Raw genomic sequence first — 22,463 nt, forward strand, 5'->3', positions numbered from 1 at the left:
ATTTAAATATAAAATTTCATTTAATAAAAATCAAATAGGCATCAATCAACATCTCATAATAACATATAAGCATCAACAACATTTAAGAATATCAAGTAGATATTAATAAAATACAATCATTCACACATAATCATATAGAAGCACGTCATTGAATATCACATCTTTAAACACTTAAACATCTTAAAATATCACATCATTTAATTACACATCTTCAAATAGACCTACAGTTATGTATGCAATGTCTCTAACTCGACTCTATATGCATGTGGTACCGGTTTTGGATATCAGAGTTATGTTACTGATTAATCCCCCATCTTTAAATCACATCTTTAAATCGGACTGACCATGAATGCATGAACACCAAGTAATGACTTACCAAATGCACATCTTTAAATGACTCGACAAATACACATCTTTAAATAGCATCATCATCAAATATCACATCTTTATATAACACATCTTCAAATAGCATCATCATCAAATATTACATCTTTATATAACACATCTTTAAATCACACATCTTCAAATAGCACATCTTTATATAAACACATCATCAAATATTTTATTATTTACACATAAATAAATAATACATCAATTACTCATCTTATCAAATTCAATAATTAAATAAAGATGAAATTGATATCAAATAAAATTAGAAACAATCAATTTAGTATCCGTTTTTAGTTTAAAAGGGCAAGGGTTAATACAAATACTAATAAGAAATTAAATTCTAAATTGGAAAATATCTTGAGGTTCTATCCAAAAATTTGAATAAAAAAAACATTGTTCAAGAATCCAGTTATGTAACACGAAGGAACCAATGAATATCAAATAATTGATGCTATTATACATAATAGATTGGATTAGTATTCTACTTGTATCATCAGGTTTGTTTTATGAATTATCAAAAATATCTCACTCTCTACAAGTAAATACAGATTCAAGACTCTCTACCGAAAGGATCTTCAAAATTAAAACATATACATGCCACTTTTTGGTGAATATTTAACGTTCCCTTATTAAACATATTTAATCAAAGATACAGAAAAATATAAGTCATCGTACAAACATCATCATTATGCATAAGTTAGGAACTAATGATTCAATCAGAGCCAAAAATAAAATAGGTAATTACAGTAATGAATTAGAGTACGAACTTGGCTTATAATCATCAAAAGAATTAAAGAAACCATAAATTAACAACCCTTAACTACCCACATGAGTACACAATCCTTATGATGGTTCTCGTCATATAGATAAATAAATGAATAAACAATTTAGAACATTATTCACACTTTAAATCCGATATATAAACAAGTTAGTGACATAGCAGAGGCATCAACATATAATTAAACATAAATATAGCATAACAATTCTAAAAGATAAACATGACATGGAGAGGCGTCAATCATATAACATCACAATTCATAAACGAAAATCAAACATTTAATCATAGATAATAATCAAACACAAAAGGACATAAATTTAATCATAGATAATAAGAAAGCAATGAAAAATTAACAATCCTTCGCCATCCACATGATTACACAACCCTTATGGTAAATAGAAACTCCCCCATACCTCTAGTTTGTAGAATTGATGATTTCCATAACCCTAGGTTCTTCTAGCTATTCCTCTTTGTCTCTTCTTTCCATAACCCTAGTTTTTCTTTTCCCGCTTTGTTTCTCTCTTTCTCGGTAACCCTTCTTCTCCAATTCTTTTCTCTATTTATAAGTTGTAATTGAGTTTGTTACCAATCTTTTTAGATTACTATATTTCCTCTATATTTGTTATTAATCTTTCAGCTAAGTTTGTTACTAAAGATTCCTAGCTGCACCTCTCGAATTTGTTACTATTCTTTCAGTAACTACACTGTCTTGCTATTGACACTCTCCTCTGCTTAAATAACTAAAACACTACTCAGCTCACTAACTACACCTCTTTTCTAACCAATTTTACTAATTCACCTCCGTTCACTCTCTACTTTCTTATTCTCTCTAAAAACTCTATTTTCTTCCTAAACATTATTTTCTCTCACTCTTTAACTGACTAACCAACCCATTTACTTTCTCCTTTCCTATTCTTCCAATAAATATGAATATTTAAATTAATACTACCTAATAACCAATACTAATAATAGCATTAATACTAATATTATCTAAAAATAATATTAATAAACTAATATTAAAAATCGAGGTGTTACACCAAATGGGGCGATTATTATTATATGCCAAATTGGGCGATTCCTTATTATATGTCAAATGGGACGATTAAAACTATTATGCCAATTGGGGCGATATCCGGATCATGGTCTATTTGCATTTCATGCATCTGCATCAACATTGAGTCTTGGGTTTTGTGCTTGTTCTTATAGTATATTTTAGTGTGATGAATATTTTGAACTAAAAAGAAATGTTTTAGCACAATTCCTTGATGATGGTTGTATATTCTTATTTGATGTTATAGTTTATTGTTGATTTCATTTCATGCGTGTTGAAGACTAACCCTATTCAATTGCTGTTACACATAACTATATATTTTCTATTATTTAATACAAGTAATCTTTTATTAAACTTGGTTAATTAAAGGTCAAATGCATCTAAAGGTCCTTTAAGTTTTTCGTTTTTCCCAAAGCAGTCCTTTAAGTTTCAAAAGTCTCAAACAAGTCATTTAAGTTTCAAAAGTCTCAAACAAGTCCTTTTAGTTTTTGAGTCGTTTCAAACAAGTCATTTTAGAGGATGATGATGATGATTTAGATGTATTTGACCTTAATTAAATAACCCTATTATATCGTGTTTGTTATATTTTTTAATATTAAAATTTATTCTTATCTATTTGTTACATTTAAATTTATTCTTATCAATTTGTTACATGTGTTATTTGTATTGAAAATTAAGGGTATTTTTAATTGTGAAAAAGTCGAACCAAATGAATTGAAAGGAGTTATTTTCTTTATCGAAATAAAAATCACATATTTTTTTAAAAATAATTTAGTTTGTTTTCATTGAATAAAAACCATCTCAATCTTTTCACGTTTATTTTCTCTTTCGTTTAAATTTTTTTTTGTTACACACACACGCCTTTTTAAGCGTGCAGAGATAAAAAGTCCCTTCCTATCGTAATTCTCAATAGACCTATTTATTTTCTCTCTCAAAATCCCTTCGCACAATTCTCAATCGTAAATTAGGGTTTCGCAAATCGTAAAAGTAAGCGTGAAAAGTAACCATCAATTTAGGATATGTCGATGTTGTTGCATTTCGAGAGTGTTCCTACAATAGTTAACTAGAACGCCGACCCGTGCGCCGCACGGGTCATATAGATTGTACAAACCGACAATAATATTGAAATTTGTAGAAGTCTTCATAGCAATAAGTCATTAGTACAGTAATAAAGATAGTGCATTACATCATTCATACAAATAAAAAGACGGTAAAAAAAGATAGTATATTACATCATTCATACAAATAAAAAAAGACTATAAATTTGTTCAGTCATACAAATGACACAGATTAAGAAAGATTACGAAAAACCTCTCTATAAACCACATTAGACGTTACACAATCGTCTTCACCATCGTCATTAGATATTAAAATCTTCAAACCTTCTCTTGAAGTAACTCTTGACAATGCCACATACAATTGACCATGAGAAAAAACAGGCGATGGCAAATAAACTCCCACATGTTTAAGAGACTGGCCTTGACTTTTGTTAATAGTCACTGCAAAAGAAACAGCCAATGGAAATTGCCTTCTTCGAAACTTAAATGGTATTCTTGTATCAGATGATTCCAAGGATAACCTTGGAATAAACACTTTATCACTTATATTACTGCCAGATATCACCTGCCCTTCAAGAACAAATCTACCCATCCTTGTAATAACCAATTTAGTTCTATTGCACAATCCTAAACTCTTATCTATGTTTCTTAACAACATCACTGGTACTCCCGCTTTCAAGCGCAACTTATGATTAGGAAGTCCTGAGGCAACAATTGTATTTAGAAATTCCGGAGTATGAACATCGTCCACTACATCGGTACCTGCTTGTTTTGTGTAGGGGGTATCATAACTCAAATATATTCTTGTAAAAACAATATTACGTACTTATAGTCTGATTTTAGATAAGTGTCGTCCAAAAAAAGAGGAGCAGTCAACATTTATTTAGGTATATTGAAACTATAATATGGCTGTGGGTAATATTGTAGCTTGATTGTGCAGAATCCAATGTGGCTCCACTAATTTAAAGAACAATTTTCAATAGACATATGATAAGAATTTACAATGGCAATCCACCATTAATTAATTTGAAAGAAATAGTTCCAACGTGCATGTTAAGTTCTAATAGAACATTTGGAATGCTTGATAATGATTAAGCCCAAATTAATTATATTTTGCTTTAAATAAAAATATAATATAGGTTCACCATAGAAAAAAAAATTATTAAATTGAAGTATATGTTGAAATAAACAATATGTTGGACGGCATTTAAAAACACCAAAAGTTTAACTGATAAATCATTTATTTTGATATCTAGTTTAAAAAACAATTTTCAATAGACCAAAAAGAATAATTTACAATGGCAATCCACCATGAATTAATTTGTCAGAAATAGTTCCAATGTGCATTTTAATTTCCAATGAAAATATGGAACGTATTGTACCAATCAAAACAAAATAAAAACAATATATGGAACCTCTGTTAATGATTGAGTACTAATAATTCTCTTTTGCTTTAAATAAAATTATAATATAGGTTAACCACAAAAAAAAAAAAAAAAAAAAAAACTAATATAGTATGAGTTTTCCAACAATCTATTTGAAACCAACAATATTTTTATTCGGCATTCATAAACACTCAAAAATTTCAATCAAAAAAAAAAAAACACTCAGAATTTTGTATCACCAAAAAAAAAAAACCTCAAAATTTTACTTGATGAATATAATTTATTTTGATAACTCTATATGCCAATGAATATGCACAGTAAATTATTCATTTTATATATAATTGGTGTATGAAAACTTTACAGGAATAAAAATAATTTAGGCAAAATTACACTTTTAGTTCATTAATCTTATTTCAGGTAACAGTTTAGTCCTTTATCTTTTTTTCATTTCAATTTTGTCCTTTTTGATCCATTTACATATGAACTTTTAAGCTTAAAATTCATGATTTTATTTTCTTATGGTCTTTCAGTCTTCAAATCTATGATCTTTATCTATGTTTGCATAAGAATATTTAATTTAAAGCTTGAAAATGTATGTGAAAATGGACAAAAAGGACCATATTGAAATGAAAAAAAGATAAAGGATTAAATTGTTACCAGAAATTAAGTTAAGGGACTAAATGTGTTATATTTCTATACTATTTTGGTTTTATGCTTCTAATTAAGGTCTTGAGTAAAACATGGAAGTAATTGGTGACGTGAGCCATGGGAAACCTTTGATTTGAAACCAAAATTCTGAGTGAAATGTTGTTTTGGAAAACCAAAGTATTAAATGCATTTAACGAAATTTTAGACTTGCAAATCATGATAATAATTATTTGGCCGATGATAGAGGCGGTCAATGCTCAATTTGTGAGACTACAATTTCACATTTAAAGTATAGAAATTAATTTTGATGATATTTGCCTGAATACATTTAAAGTATAGAAATCAATTTTGATGATATTTGCCTGAATACATTTAAAGTATAGAAATCAATTTTGATGATATTTGCCTGATTTTAGATTGTCTTTAATTTTTTTACATAAGAGTAAATGACTGAGTTATATTTTTAATTTGATAATGCACCATTTGATTGAATTGAGCTATCCAAAACGTTTGATAACACCAAGATTTGAAACAATGATCAAGTGTAGTAGAATCCAAATATAATGGTTTCTAATTTAATTATGGAAATTGCAAATTTGATTTCAACACAAACTAATGACAAACAAAAAATACATAAAAAAAAAAAAAAAAATAGAATTCACAAAGCTGACATTTCATATAACCTTTTGGATTGACATAAGTATGATTAAAAAGCAAAACAACTCATAACTAACGGAGCTGATAAAAACATTTTCATATTTTATCCAATCCTTAACTACGTCAAAATTATCTGCATACAGTTTTTGGATTATGGGTAATTCTTAATGTATTCCTCAAACACGTTCACGAGTGAAATAGAGAGTCATGTTCTTTGCAGGAGCTGGAGCATCGATTTTCAGGTAGTCGCCCTGCTGAATTTTTCTTGCATCGACCATTCGTTTCCACTCACCTCCAATTACGAATCATAAACAGATGCAGGAAACACACCATGGACAGGAGTAGGCACCGCAGTTCTATCAATGTTGAATCTAATGAGGGGGACAAAAGTAGGTAAATTAATCGGTCGGTTAACCCTACACAACAAATCTGGCATGTAAATACGGGTCAGGCAATGGTAGGTCAACAACGCAGTTAGAGGACGATCAACCATTATATAAAAAGGGAAGTGAATATTATGTTTTTGAAGGATTTTGTTTAGAAACTGCAAATGAATCTGTTATGTAAACATACATATATATACTGCAGGGATGGACATGGGAAAGGGGCCGGTTGAGTTTTTAGATGCATAGGGAGCATAATTGGCATGTTGGGAAAACAAAAGGGCTGCTGGATTTGAAAATGGCACATGATTGTGGAGTAACCGATACAGATGATTGGATTCCTTAATTGCAGTAGTGGATACAATGGATTGGTAGGTTAAGAAATGTGTGGGATGAAAAATTGAATTGTTGATGGAATGCTGATAAGGAAAACCACTTTAGAGGATTTAATGCTTGTTTAGTGGAGGGAAATATTAGGTTTAGAATTAGGGTAAACAATAGCTTGACCAGACAAGCTTTAATAAGTAAGATTTTGATTTTCAGAAGCTTCTTTCGAAGGGTAACTGTTGATTTTCTTTCATGATTTTAATGCATACTGTGTTGCTTTGTTTCTTTCGGAAGTGTTAAAGCTTTGATTTTTGTTTTGTAGCACCCAGTTTTACGATTGATGAACTTATTCAATCTGATGCTGTTCCTCGTCTTGTTGAATTTCTAGTTATTGACGATTTTCCTCAACGCCAGGTTTGTTTCAAAATTGTCTATTGGAAATTTATCTAGTGTAGTGAAACTCTGTTTTGATTGATTGGATATTTCTGTTATTTTGTTTGTTTAGTTTTTTGCTGCTTGGATACTCGCATACATAGCAGGTGGAACTTCTGAGAACACTAAGGTTGTAATTGATCATGGGGCTGTACCATTACTAGTCAACCTACTCAGTTCACCTAGTGTTGCTGTTCGTCACGAGGTATATTTATTATACTAAAATCTAATAGCAACAGAACTTGGATTCTCCTTTTTTTTTTTGTTACTGCTGAACACTAAAACTCTGAAATTGTAGGCTTCGTGGGCGTTGGGAAACGTTGCCTGTGATTCCCCTAGTTGCCGTTATCTTGTTCTCAGTCATGGTGCCATGATCCCGCTGTTATCCCACTTGAATGAGCTAGCAGATATTTCTATGCTGAGAATTGCAACGCGAACCCTGTCAAACTTTTGTAGGGGCAAACCGCAACCCCTGTTTGAGCAGGTAGTTGTTGTTTTTGTTGAATTAAAAAAACCCTTAAAAAGACCTTTATTTGTGTATTAATACTAGATTTTTTATGGACAGTTGAGGCCAGCACTTCCCACTCTCGAGCTTTTGATTTTTTCCAATGATGAAGAAGTCCTGGCAGATGCATGCTGGGCACTCTCATATCTTTCTGATGGAACAAATGACAAAATCCAAGCGGTGATCGAGGCAGGTGTATGTGGCAGACTGGTGGAGCTCCTTTTGTAAGTACCAATTCTTCTATCCCTGCTCTGTTTCAATTATTTATTAATTTGGCTCTAAATGCATGTGCATGTTTTGAAGGAACCCTTCTCCTTCAGTGGTGATTCCTGCACTTCGCACATTGGGAAATATTGTTGGCGGAGACGACATGCAAACTCAGGTAATGTCATAATTGGTTGTGGATTGTTTCAATTAGTTGCTACCCAATTATTTCTAATTAAATCTAACTTTTAATGAGCAAAGTACTAATTAGTCTTGTGTTAGTTATTTTGAAAGTAAAATTAAAATTTGAAATATTATAACCTGAAACTATTGATAGGTAAGTTTTGTAAGAGTCTAATTTGATTAATAGAAAACACCAAAAATGCTATAGTACATGTTTTTTCTTTTTTTTCTTTTCTTCTTTTGACAAATGCTATAGTACGTGGTTGTTGAAGCTTGATCGACAATTTTTTGAAATATTAGTCTTGAGGAGTCAATTTTGTTTTTTCGAGGGGTTGTGAAATTGTATTGGGTAGAACAAAAAGTTATACTTACTAGTCATTGTTGGTGATTCACTACTATTTATTTCTTAACATCAATCTTTCTAGTCTCTTCTCACCCCTTGTATTATGTCAATCTCATGTGTCACTTGTGAGAATTACCTGATTTTGTGGGACTCTTTTTGTCAGGCTATTCTCGATCATGGTTCACTCCCATGCCTTTTGAGCCTGTTGACCCATAATCACGAGGAAACTATTAGGAAAGAAGCTTGCTGGACTATATCAAACATTACAGCTGGAAACAGAGAGCAGATACAGGTAATCTAATAAATCCCATCTTTTTGATAAGGTGCAATGTTATTTTCTTTATTGCTTATGCTTTTCTTCAAGTTTGATGCCTGGGTACACATGCATATAAATTGAAACTACATGTTGTTTAACATGGAGATGTTGTGCAATAATAACTATTGTAGTCTTGTTGATGATATATTTAGTTCTCTGGTTACACCAATCAAAGTAATAGTTGGATTGTTAGGTGACTTAGTTTCCATTTTGCTGTAAATACATCACCGAAGGGGTTGTGTTATGATGATTGACTATTTACTTTATGTTTTCTGTTTTGGGCTGGGTCTTGAGTTTTGTTTGCATTTTACTGCCAGGTATGTGAATTTTAGTTGTTTTATTTTTCGAAAAGGCCGTCTGAACTCTACCTTTTATGTGTATGATGCAGGCTGTTATTGAAGCTGGTCTGATTGCCCCTCTGGTCAATCTTCTTCAAAATGCGGAGTTTGACACTTTAAAGGAAGCAGCATGGGCACTCTCTAATGCTACATCTGGCAGTACCCATGAGCAAATCGAGTACGTGATTTTTTTATTTTTTTTTAAATTGTTATTTTCTGGCTTTGCTTCATGTTGGCCGCATCGAGTGTTTACATATTAACTTACCAAATGTTGTTGTTGTTACAAGTTATTTGGCGAGCCAGGGTTGCATTAAGCCTCTGTGTGATTTGCTTGTTTGCTCTGATCCAAAAATTGTTACTGTCTGTTTACAATGTCTTGAGGATTTTCTGAAGGTTGGAGAAGCGGGGAAAAACCCCGGTTACACAGGAGATGTCAACTTGTATGCTCTGATGATAGAGGACGCTGAGGGATTGGAAAAGATTGAAAACTTGCAGAGTCATGACAACTATGAAATTTATGGGAAGGCTGTCAAAATTCTTGAGACATATTGGTTGGAAGATGAAGGTGAGACGCCATCTCCAGGCAATGGTTCTCAACCTGGTTTTAACTTTAGAGGCAGTGACCTTCCTGTCCCATCTGGTGGATTCAATTTCAGCAGAATGTGACCATTGTTGCAAGGAACGTGACGAGTGGTTTCTTTGATGCAGCTTGGATTCTATCCTTTATTAAGTTGTAGTTTTTATTGGTAACTAGTGTGTAAGATGGCCATTCTCGTGCCTGTCTGTCCTCTATTTTTTTTTTTTTAATGCGCTAACGCACATTATCAACAATGTTTTCTTTGTAAATTTATTTATTTCCTAATTAACTTTTGTGTAATATTAGTTTTCATTTAAATAACAAAAGAAAATTGCTGTATACACATGTTATTTGGCCGAGAAACACATGTAAAATACCAAAATACCTTCGGCAGTTAACTGCCGAATTACGGAACCGGCTGCAGTTAATTACCAAGGAAAACTTTGGCAGTAGACTTCCGAGGAAAACTAATTGCCGTGGAAACTTCAAACTTGTTTTTTAAGCATGCATATAAAAACTAATTGTTCAATGTAATTAGCCATTGATAAAATTTCCAAACACCAACGACTAAGTTGCTTATCTTATCCACAACGGTGAATTGAAACTAAACTATGTTTTATGCAAATCTTTCCTACCACTTATCGGAACTACATGTTCTCGGTCTGATTTTTAAGTTGCAAGATGCTCATGCTGAAGGTACAGATGAAATGAAAGTGGCATGGAAATAAATAAAACAATAAAGCCTTAAATGTAGTTTTGGTCTCTATTTTTATTTAATCGAAATTTTAATAAGCCATATCTAAATCTATTATTTTGGTCCTCTTGTTTTATATATTTTGAGTTTTCATTAGTATCCAATCGATTTTGATGATTTGTCAGTTGTCACTAATATTTTAGTTATCTATCTCATTTTCCATGTGTGTGTGTGTTCTTTCTCATTTTCCATGTTCTTGGTTGATACCGGATATTTTGTTGATTACCTCTCTATCTATTGGTAAATATGTGATGTCATTGTTCCAACATTTATTTTCCACGTCTCAGGTCTTTAACCAATAGTACATTTGTTTAGAGAAAATTATGACTAGCAATTTTTTTTTGTTATCTCAACTCATTTTCAATATTTCTAAATATCGTTATTTTTTTTTAGATATTGTTACTTCAAAAATATACTATCGCATATGGGAAGATCTAGTTCCGTAACAATGTTCACGTCATGACCACATGCGATCTACTACTACGAATGTTTTTAGACAAGGTTAGGTTGAGAGCATATGTATATACAACTTATAAGTTTGTAATCTTCTTCAACATATGCCTTTCCTTTATATAAGGGGATTTGAAATAGTTATGTTGCTAAAGATTTTTGTCCTTTGATGCTTGATTGTAGTGTAATCTTCCCTTGATTTCAATTGACTTATTTTCACATTTATCTTCACTACTGATGCACTTAAAAGTTAAGTCCTTATGTATGCAATTCAATGCTTGCTTTCCTTATTCGTAAAAAAATGTGTTGCATTTGGTTGAAGTTCAGAGCATCGCCTTGGTCTAGAGGACCGTCTTAGTATAGAAGGTTGTGTGATCCACAGATGATTGACCATATAGTGTTGGCTCTTTTTTTTTTTATCATAAAGTCTCTCTTCAAATCTGTCAACATACGATGGTTTCGAGTCTATTAAACATTGACTTTATGTGGAGCATAAAGCTTTCTGTTGATATTATGTGTTTGTCTTTAAGGGCAAATGATTGACTTCTCCTTCGATTATCTTCCTGCACACAACAAAAAACATCAAAGTATTTAATTGATCTCAAATACTTTGTTACCATCAAATTTTAAGAATATTGTTTCGAAATGTAACTATCCAATCTTGACTCCGAGGGTTGAAATTGTCACTTTGTCTCTAAAAACTCTTCAATCGCGTTTTTTTATGTAAATTTTTTGAACTCCTGCATAAGACTAACTTTCAACTTGTATAGTGTCTAAAATTATCGCAAAACTACTTGGGCGCTAGGTATCACCCATCTAGAGAATCAATAATAAACAAGTCATTGAGCGTAAGAAAATGAATGTGTAAAAATTTAAACGATAAAAAGGACAAAGGCGACATTTTGAGTGATTGGGTAAGAGTAAAGATACATATTGTAAGATACAATGTAAATTTTTTGGGTCAATATTGTAACACCCTAAACTCTAAAAGCGATAAATTACGCTAAAGATACGGCATATTAAGAATCTAGATGTTACTTCTTCAATAAGTCACCAAGCATGCATAAATAACAATTTTCTCAAAACATCGCAGCGGAATAAAACATCATCACAACTGTGTATAATAATACATCTCCAAATAACCATGTCATCGAAATCATACTACATCACCAAATATAAAGTCTCATCTCAACAATTGAGTCATAAAACAATAAATAGTCATAAGACTCCAAACATAAAGACGTCCTAAATCAGAGCCGACACACTAGACTCCGAAAAAAAAAAGCAGTAAACGAGGAAGCTCCGAGCTTTCCTCAGGCAACTCACCAAAGCAACAAACTAGTCTTGCACACCGTCTACTTATCCTTACGGATAAGGAAGGCGGTCAATCAAACGACCACTGAGAGTTAGTTCATAATTCTTTAAGGTCTCGTCAATTTGACCATTTTTATCCAGTTCAATTACGATTCAACTTTTGTCCAGTTCAATTGCGATTCAACTTATTGAACTTTTGTCTAAAGGTCTCGTCAATTTGACCATTTTTTGGTTTTTAAAATATTTCTTTACCTATATAAATATAACAAATAATTCTTAAAGTATATGAAATTCGTCAATATAATATTTAGAATATATGGAAAATCATCTATTTAATCTTTAACATCTTAAAAGTGATAATTAATCTTTAACATTAAAAGAGATAATTTAGTTATTGTGAACATGCTCGGTTGGCAGATGTTTTTTTTTTCTCAAAAAAAAAAAGGCTTAAAAACATTACTTATAAAAATTAAGGTTAATTTAGTAAATATTCCATATCAATATTCAGAATTACGTTTTTAGTCTCTACAAAAAAAATCACACATTTTAGTCTTTAGAACATTTTCCTCTAGCATTTATAAAGATTAAGAATGCTGATGGAGAATTTTGCAAGAGTTGAAAATGCTGATAAATTTTTTTATTGTCCGTAAAATGTTCGATGTTGGACTTATGCAAGTATACAAGCTTACTTTCGACGTAGGATTCAAGGGATAAATAAAGTAGTTTATTTTATTAGAAAGGGATTGAGCTCCTATTCCATGTACATATTTTTTTTTAGAGAAATGATATTTGTACAACTTTTTTAATAATTTTTATACAATTTTCTCTTTCATATTTACATTATATTCTTATTTTCTCTTCATTTTTCTCTCTCCATTATTTTTAACCAATGAAAAGAGAGAAAAGGGAGGTTATCATGAAAGTTGTTAGCAAATGGTTGTTCAAATATCATTAGTCTTTCTTGATGTATAAAATTTTAGTAACAAGAGTTTTACTTGCTTAATGATTGAGATGGTCCTAGTGTTGGTGATATCATCAACAAAATATTGTTTTAAGTACTAATATACCATTGTCGATAAAAAGTACTAGGATGTCAAATTGTGAACAATAAATATTTTTTATAACTGATTTATTATTACGGTTAATAAAAGAGGTAACCATTTTTTAACATAAAAAAAAATTAATCAACAAAGAAAAATATGATAAAACAAACAAAGAATACTACATAGCCATTGAAGAGCACATGCCATAAAAAGAATCAATTGAACGACATTAAACAGCGCACAGAAAAATTAAAATGAAACATAAATGTGCTTCACGGGATTCGAAGGGGAAAACAATAGAAAAATGTTAGTGCCAAATGTGATTCAAATCACACACCCATGATTAGACTTTACATATCAGGCACTATTTCAATAAGACTGTATATTCATATAAAAGAATAGTCAAAGGAATTCACATGTCAAGATATTGCCATGACTCTAAGCTCAAGCTTAAAAATCTGGATACCATCACTATCTACTCTTCAGACCAGACCACATATCGTAAGCTAGAGCTAAAATTTGCAGGAAGCAGTCATAGAAAAACTCTACCAGAAAAAATATACAATTCATAGGAAACTGTACAAGAAAACAATATACGGGGTAAAAAATTTAAAACACTAAATGACAGTTTTTCATGCTTCAAATCCAATTATTGCTATCTTCTTCCAACAGAGCTCAAATACCCATCACTTTGAATCATTATCATCAGCCTGAAAATAAAAATAAATAAAAAATACATTAATTCATATGCTTCATTTAAGCCCTAAGAAAAAAATTGCACCCATTATATGTAAAGTAATTATCACAATTCCAAACACATAAAACATCAGTTAAATCAAACGCCAAGGCTAGGGTGAGTGAGTAAGGTATATCATGCGTGGTACGCAAGTATTGACCAACAGTTGGGTGAACCAAAAAAAAATATAAATCCATGATTATCTAGTTATTATTTATACAATTTCAGTCTCGATTTTTCATTATTCCATCTAATTCGAAACACAATCTACCATTTTTATACAGACAAATTCGAATCTGCAATTTGCAATTTTCAATTAAAGTAAATTGAAACACCAAGGAGTAATCCAGCTTGCTTTAAAATCACAGAATATTTGAAGGGTTATTTGAGGTATATATAACATCGTTTTTAGAAAATTCACGGATGAAGGTGACGTTCACAGTGATGTTCATCTATATTTTAATTTGCATAAAGAACAAAGGAAACTCTATGAAATTATACGCACATTCACAAGGAAATCATAGTTCATACCTAAATTTTTATATAACATGCACAGTCACAAAGTGCCAGGCCAAGTAAAGGAAACTCTGAAATTACATGCACATTCACTGGGGAATCATAGTTCATACCTAAATTTTTATACTACATGCACAATCACAAAATCACAAAGTGTCAAATTTACAAAGTTTAAGAAAGTACCCTATACCGACTAGGGTTCGCAGCCTCAGTTTCCTGCAAATCTGGTATAGCTGCAACTTCTTCTTGAGCGACTTCTTGAGCAACATCTTGAGCGACTTCTTGAGCAACATCTTGAGCGACTTCTTGAGCAACATCTTGAGCGAGTTCTTGAGCAACATCTTGAGCGAGTTCTTGAGCGAGTTCTTGAGCGACTTCCTGAGCGAGTTCTTGAGCGACTTCCTGAGCGAGTTCTTAAGCGACTTCGTGAGCAACATCTTGAGCGACTTCGTGAGCAACATCTTGAGCGAGTTCTTGAGCGACTTCCTGAGCGACTTCCTGAGCGACATCCTGAGCGAGTTCTTGAGCGACATCCTGAGCGAGTTCTTGAGCGACTTCGTGAGCGAGTTCATGAGCAACATCTTGAGCAACTTCCTGAGCGAGTCCTTGAGCGACTTCCTGAGCAACATCTTGAGCGAGTTCCTGAGCAACATCTTGAGCAACATCCTGAGCGAGTTCTTGAGCGACATCCTGAGCGAGTTCTTGAGCGACTTCCTGAGCAACATCTTGAGCGAGTTCCTGAGCAACTTCCTGAGCGAGTTCCTGAGCGAGTTCTTGAGCGACTTCCTGAGCGAGTTCTTGAGCGACATCCTGAGCGAGTTCTTGAGCGACTTCGTGAGCGAGTTCATGAGCAACATCTTGAGCGAGTTCTTGAGCAACTTCCTGAGCGAGTTCTTGAGCGACTTCCTGAGCAACATCTTGAGCGAGTTCCTGAGCAACATCTTGAGCAACATCCTGAGCGAGTTCTTGAGCGACATCCTGAGCGAGTTCTTGAGCGACTTCCTGAGCAACATCTTGAGCAAGTTCCTGAGCAACTTCTTGAGCGACTTCCTGAGCGAGTTCTTGAGCGACTTCCTGAGCGAGTTCCTGAGCGAGTTCCTGAGCGAGTTCCTGAGCGAGTTCTTGAGCGACATCCTGAGCGAGTTCTTGAGCGACATCCTGAGCGAGTTCTTGAGCGACTTCCTGAGCGAGTTCTTGAGCGAGTTCTTGAGCGACTTCCTGAGCGAGTTCTTGAGCGACTTCCTGTGCGAGTTCTTGAGCGACTTCCTGAGCGAGTTCTTGAGCGACTTTCTGAGCAACATCTTCAGCGAGTTCTTGAGCAACTTCTTCCTGCTGATAATGGAAAATATTAGACACTTCACAAAATCAAAAGCACACTAAAATTTGGAAAATTAGAGAGATTATGAGGGCAATTTTAGGTTTTCATATGAAAAAAATCCTAAATTCCAAAATCAACGTCCAATTAATTAATAATAAATTGAAAACCTGATTAACAAAATTGAACAATTGAATTAGGGTTTTGCATAATAAGAAACCCTAAAACCCTAATTAAACCCTTAATTTCAAAGATTTAACAAAATTGAAAATTGAGAACCCTAATCTTCAAAGATTTAACAAAATAACAGAATCCTTACCGATGCAATCACATTTTCCGCTATAACTAGCATCTGATTCACGATTTTTGAACCGTAGCTTACGTCGTCTCCGTCTGAACGCTGAGGAGAGAGGGTAATTTTCCTATTTTTCCTGCGTCTATTCGAGTCACCATCATCGCGCTTATGTTTTCCACGGTTATCCATTGCGAGAGAGAGAGAGAGAGAGGGGAACGAGTGTGTGTGTGTGTTTGAGAGAGAGAGAGAGAGAGAGAGAGAGAGCGTATACGAATTAGTATTACTGAATGTGAGAGTGTAAGGAGCAAATATATATATATATGAAAAAGAATGTGATAGTGTAGTATAACTATAAGTGGTGGTGTATAACAGTATAAGATTAAGGGTGTGTTTTGTAAAAAAAAAAGGTTTAAATATGCAAACCGTCCCTGTAATTTGGGCTCATTTTGATTTTCGTCCCTGTAAAAAAAAAAAATTTAATTACATCCCTGTAAAAAAAATTTTGTTTTAAAAATGTCCCTGGCCCCACTTCGCTGGTGATGTGGCAACGTTTTGGGCCACGTGGCAGTTGTTGACTAGGCAAATTATACCACGTGGCGGTCCACATGATTAAAAAATAAAAATTATTTTTAAAGTTTTAAAAATTATTTTTTTTAATTTAAAAATATAAAATAAAACATTTTAAAAAATCTGAAAAAAATTAAAATAATTTTCTAAAATAATTTTCAATTTTTTTTTTAAATTATAAAATCTGAAATTTCTGAAAAAAAAATGAAATGATTTTTTTAAAATATGAAGAAAAAATATAATTTTCAAATTAAAAAAAATTAAAGTCAAAAATTTAATTTTAACAGTTTTTTTTTCGATTTTTTTTAATGAATTTTGAATTTATTTTATATTTTTTTTAATTAAAAAAATAATTTTTAAAACTTTAAAAATAATATTAATTTTTTAATTAAGCGGACTGCCACATGGCAGAAGTTACACAGTCAGCAACTGCCACGTGGCAAAACCCATGCCACATCACTAGGGAAGTGGGGCCAGGGACATTTTTTTTTAAAAAAAAATTACAGGGATGTAATTAAAATTATTTTCTTTACAGGGACGAAAATCAAAATGAGCCCAAATTACAGGGACAGTTTGCATATTTAAGCCAAAAAAAATAAAAAAATTAAGGGTGTGTTTGGTTGGGGAATAAAAGTGAAGGGAAAGATAGAGAAAGGAAAGATTGTATGATGAAAGAAAAATATATATATGAAAAAGAATGTGATAGTGTAGTATAACTATAAGTGGTGGTGTATAACAGTATAAGATTAAGGGTGTGTTTTGTAAAAAAAAAATAAAAAAATTAAAGGTGTGTTTGTTTGGGGAATAAAAGTGAAGGGAAAGATAGAGAAAGGAAAGATTGTATGATGAAAGAAAAATAGTAGAAAATGAGAGTATTGTTTTAATTGTTTGATATAAAAGAAAGTGAAGTATAACGTTGAAGGAACAAAAAATCTATATTTAATAATTGAAAAAAATATCCTTGAGTAGATACTATATACACCCATATACACACGTCTCTACTTTTAATGGAAAAAGAATGTGCAGCTAGTTATGAGTGTTAAAACAATTGTAAAGTAAAACAAAAAAAACAAGGCCATAAATTGGATGGATTCTAAGGTGAGTGTGTAAATATGCAATTCTAAGTGCTTAAGGTAAGTGTGTAAATATTCTTGATATGCAATTCTCCGTTCACTCAAGTTGCGATCTGTGATGGCGGTGAGCGAAGGTATCAATACTCTTTCCTAATGCTTCTTCCATTTCTTCTTCTTCAATCTCATTGTTATATGATATGATATGATATGATGATCATTCTCAATATTTGTATTCACCGGCAGTAGTGCCGCTATAACGCTTACGTGTGTAAATATTTAACTAATTCAAGCTGTTTCTTAGGTCGAAATTTGAAAGCTAATGCAAGATAATTCCTTCATTACCTTTTTCATTTGACATTCCCTGCATTGTTTATCCAAAAAGAAAAATTTAAGCAATGGAGTAATTATATATGCAATCATAAGACTATATATAGAAAAGTTAACTGACTATGATGTTTGACAACAACCAAACTACAGTAAGGGTTTCAAAAACTTGCAGTCTATTAGCTCCCCTTGCATGCACATTTTACTCTTTTTTGTTACTTCATATAATTTAACGAAGTGGTACCGCTAATTTTGATTTTAGTCATTTTTTCAGACCCTATAAATTACAATGTACAATTTGCTTGTTTTTCGTCCTTCTTTAATGTATAACATTAAAAAGTGGGTACCATCATGAACAAAACACATTTAACTCTTGTTCAAAACCGAAAACCAATCGTGAAGAGAACGAGATAGAGAGACATTAGTACGGCGGCGAGTAGATAACTTCTTCTTTTTAGGTATACGATCATTCTCAATTCATTCATTACTTATTACTTGTTTGGATCATTAATATAACATGATTATCAATTTTTATCACCAGCAGTTATCATTCTCGATTATCTCTTCTTTTTATTTTTATTTTTTTTCTCACAACCCTTGTTATTCAATTCAAAACCAATAAATCATAGTCTGCATGCTTTTCATCGTTTTAGCTGTCTTTTTGACTCAAATATAACTATATATGCAGTCAAATCCATAGAGAAATCCATTTGCTATGAAGAATATGAATCAAAACTCAAATAATTTTAAAGGGGTTTCAAAGTTGCTTCTCTCTAAAGACTTGATAATTCATATATTTACCTTGGTTCCTTTAGATGTTTTTTTAACTCTGCAAGTAGCAGTTCTAACAGTTGTAACAGGCTAGACCGTCCGACAGAGGTTTATGACCTAACCTTTAATTAGAAGTCTAAACTCAACAAGTTTAGAAACATCGAGCTTAACAATTAAAGTTTTGTTTAGAATCAATAGTTGGTTTCAAATCAATCAAAACATCAACAAAAGCTAATAAAAAATAGCTAAATTTTAATTTTGCAACATCAAAATATAGGAAATAAATTGAGACTTCAGTTTTGAATTATTCAGGAGTTAGGATCCGATCCAAGTTTTAATAGATATGCATAAATATGTTGGTATATCAGACTTTGTATGCTTTTCTTATAGCCTATAATCAACTTGTTTACTTAAATAAGTTTTTTAAGAAACTAAGCCTAACTTTTTAATAAACAAGTCAGTCTAGACCAGACCTAAATAGGCCATGCCGTAGACCCGTTATTGAGCAAACACACATTTCCTTTAATTAAATAGAATAAATTAAAATTAAGTGAAGTTACGATCGTGAGATAGAGAGACGCGAGTGCAGCGGCTAGGGCAACAACTCAGTCTAATTCCTTCAACGTTGTTATTTATTTTGTTCATCTTTCATAGCATGCATTTTATTCACAAGCTTTTTTCTGTGAAACTATTTTAAATCCTTTTTAACTTTTTTAATATACTATATGCAGTGATCGTCGCAGGATAACATTAATTAATTAAAAATGGCTAGACGTAGAAGCAAGAAAAATATATCCAAGAAGAAGGGAATTTGCTCTGATTCAGTCTCTAACTCATATGATCACGCCACTAAGAGTTGTGAAGTAATTTCAAAGGTGTTGCTTCCTGAAGACTTGATGTTTTATATCCTTACTTTGGTTCCTCTTGATTGTCTGATCAACTCTGCAAGGTATGTTTGCAAACCTTGGGCTGCTATTATTGCCAGCTCCTTTTATGTTCAAATGTGTGAAAGTCGTGCACGTTCTAAACCTGGTCTTTACGTTGAAAATCGTACAACACGGAGTAGTTCTTATTTTTTGGAATTTAAAGATGGGGTGAATGGCCAATTTGAAAGGACTAATTTGGGAATACCTCAAGAAATGGGAGATATAATTTGTACTCGTGATGGCATATTGTTGCTTTGGAATTTTTTTGTTAATAGTATTTTCGTTGTGAACCCCCTCCTCAAGAGCTGGCTCAGAATTCCTCCTTTTCCCATTTTTGGGCAACATATATCTTGGCGTACAACTCGATGTGCAATAGCACGTGTTCCTGGCACTATCAAATTCAAGCTTTTCTTTGTAGATATCTTTTATATTTCCAATGCTTTTTGGTATGTTTTCTATATGCTAAGAATCGGAATAGATAACTCATGGAGAGAGATAGCTAGAAAAGAATATCTCTTTCAACATCAACCACTTTACAATGAAAGCAGTGATCTTTACTGGATATCGAACAAAGAAGTGATTGTGATGGATGTTGACAAGGAAATTATTCTACGAGAATATCCACTTCCCCAGGTGCCGAGTGGTGAGGATCCAACATATTTATGGATGGAAAATCGCCTTTCTTGCATTGTGCGTAAAGATCCTCATTATAAAACTTACAATATCTACATTTTGGATTTTGATTCAAGAAAATGGTCTTTTTATCATCAAATGGAACTTGCTTTTGGCCATAAACTTGCTTCGTTTGAGGCATTCCGTTTGTGGATCGACGATCAAATCATATTTCGAGCAACTCCACATCAAAATCAATTAAGCAAAATACTTCAAGGCATTAAAAAGATGCATTTTTGTTACAATGTGAAGACCAAACAATTGATAAAGATTGAGGACATTGACGTGGGAGATTTTAAAGTATGGTTTCACACTAACAGTCTAGTTTCATTGTCAAGTACTCCACCATAGCTAACATTCTTGTTTTAGCATATGATTATATAGTAGTATTTATATTTTATATTTCTCTTAGCTGGAAAACTAGTATTTATGCTTCTATTTTGATTTGGAAACACTTGATGCATTTTTGTTGAGTTAGTTTGGCTTTTATTATTATATCTTTAACTTCGCTTATTCTAATTAATTATAATAACTTACTTGCACTTGAGATAAATCTTGTGCTCTGCTTCATTTCATATCCTAGAAATAAATACATACATATGATTTAAAATGTTCCAGATTGCTATTTGCACCAGCAAATCAGGTTTGCAGTTGCACCACCAAACTATATGATACATTTTGTTAATGATGTAATTTCGGTCACAATGACTCCAATCATTCTCTGAGTCTGAGCTTCTATTTATGGAGTAAATGAATAAGTTAATTGTTTTGGACTATAATTTGATTCCACTGAAATATTTATTTCATTTGGACTCCTACATAAGAGTCCCTTATATTCTATATAATTGGATTTTGCTTGCCATGCTTTTCAATTATTTAAAAGTGTTTCTTGTTCAAAAAATAATTTTTTACATTCTTCCCCTGTGAGGAGGAGACTTATGGCCTGTTTGTTTGAAGAGAGTTAGAGGCAGAGAGATAGGGAAGAGAATAATCCATTTCTACGGTTTGGAACAGCAGAGAAATAGGTGAGAGAGACCAAATATATGTGAGTCCCATAGCTTTTCTTCTTCTCTCCTAACCAGCCAAGAAACAGAAAAGGAACCTCTTTCTTTGCAAGCTGTGCAACAGTCCCGTGAATGAATTTTGTGGTGAGAATCACCTTTCCTTGAATCGGTATTACTGCATATATATAGGAAGGGAAAAGTGATTATGCAACAGTACTAGGTAGTGTTTTTTTTGTTGTTAAATAGGTAGTCATTGGTTTAAGTAATAATATCATCATCAATTTAATTGTATAAAATAATTACGGAACAAAATGTGTACGCAGGTATTATTTTATTAGATAGACAGGTAAACAAGCATTGGAAATGAATAGTTAACAAAATTAATTTATTTTTTTACAAGAACTAAATTATTTAAGCCTTGTAAAAAAAACTAAATTAATTAATTAATCTAATCAAACTAAAAAATTATGTTAATTTGTAGTTCAGTAATTTAATTAAATGAATTCACATACATAATGAAATGATACATTGGTTGAAGGATTTTTTAATTTGGTGTTAAGCAAAAAGGATTTTTAATTTAGGGTATTTTGTACTTTCAAAAGTAATCAATACTTCTTTCTTCTCTATTTCTTATCTTTTTTTCTACCAAATAATACATCAAATCTATTCTCTTTCTCACCTATTTATCTCTTCTCTAACTCTCTCTCACCTATTTCTCTCTTCACAACTTTATATTCCCAACAAAACAAAGCCTTAGTATTTGAAGCTTCAGGAGTATATGATATACTATAAATACTAGAATAGGGGTTGATTGCATCATATGATCGACATGTGAGGAATTTGCATTGAGGAGTGTTCTGTTTTGTATCAATGGATTGAAAATATCTTCCTTGTTCTCTTTCTGCTATGTGTGTGAATGTTTATGAGCTTTGTTTGTTTATTAAGGTATGGTATACTAGATTAGTTGTAATTAATTTAGTAACAATAGCAACAACAACCAAGTCTTATTCTATTAAATGGAGTCGGTTAAATTGATTAAAATATACCATAATGTTTTATCATAAACCTTATTTTGATCCAAATCATTAATTTCTAAATCTTTATTAATAGTTTCTCTTGTAGTTTTTC

At 32.1% G+C, this 22,463-nt stretch overlaps 1 protein-coding gene across 1 annotated transcript; it reads left to right on the top strand.

The window, feature by feature from the left end:
* Positions 1-6,679: 6,679 nt before the first annotated feature.
* LOC25500683 (importin subunit alpha-1) lies at positions 6,680-9,836 on the top strand. Its single transcript, XM_024772856.2, has 10 exons — positions 6,680-6,725; positions 6,880-6,909; positions 7,000-7,091; positions 7,183-7,314; positions 7,408-7,593; positions 7,675-7,838; positions 7,918-7,996; positions 8,508-8,636; positions 9,049-9,176; positions 9,286-9,836. The coding sequence occupies exons 1-10, from the start codon at positions 6,680-6,682 to the stop codon at positions 9,662-9,664; spliced, it is 1,365 nt and encodes a 454-aa protein (XP_024628624.2). The 3' UTR covers positions 9,665-9,836.
* The last annotated feature ends 12,627 nt before the right edge of the window (positions 9,837-22,463 follow it).

The sequence above is a fragment of the Medicago truncatula genome, chromosome 8 (genome assembly GCF_003473485.1).
Source record: "Medicago truncatula cultivar Jemalong A17 chromosome 8, MtrunA17r5.0-ANR, whole genome shotgun sequence".
In the NCBI taxonomy this organism is placed as follows: Eukaryota; Viridiplantae; Streptophyta; class Magnoliopsida; order Fabales; family Fabaceae; genus Medicago; species Medicago truncatula.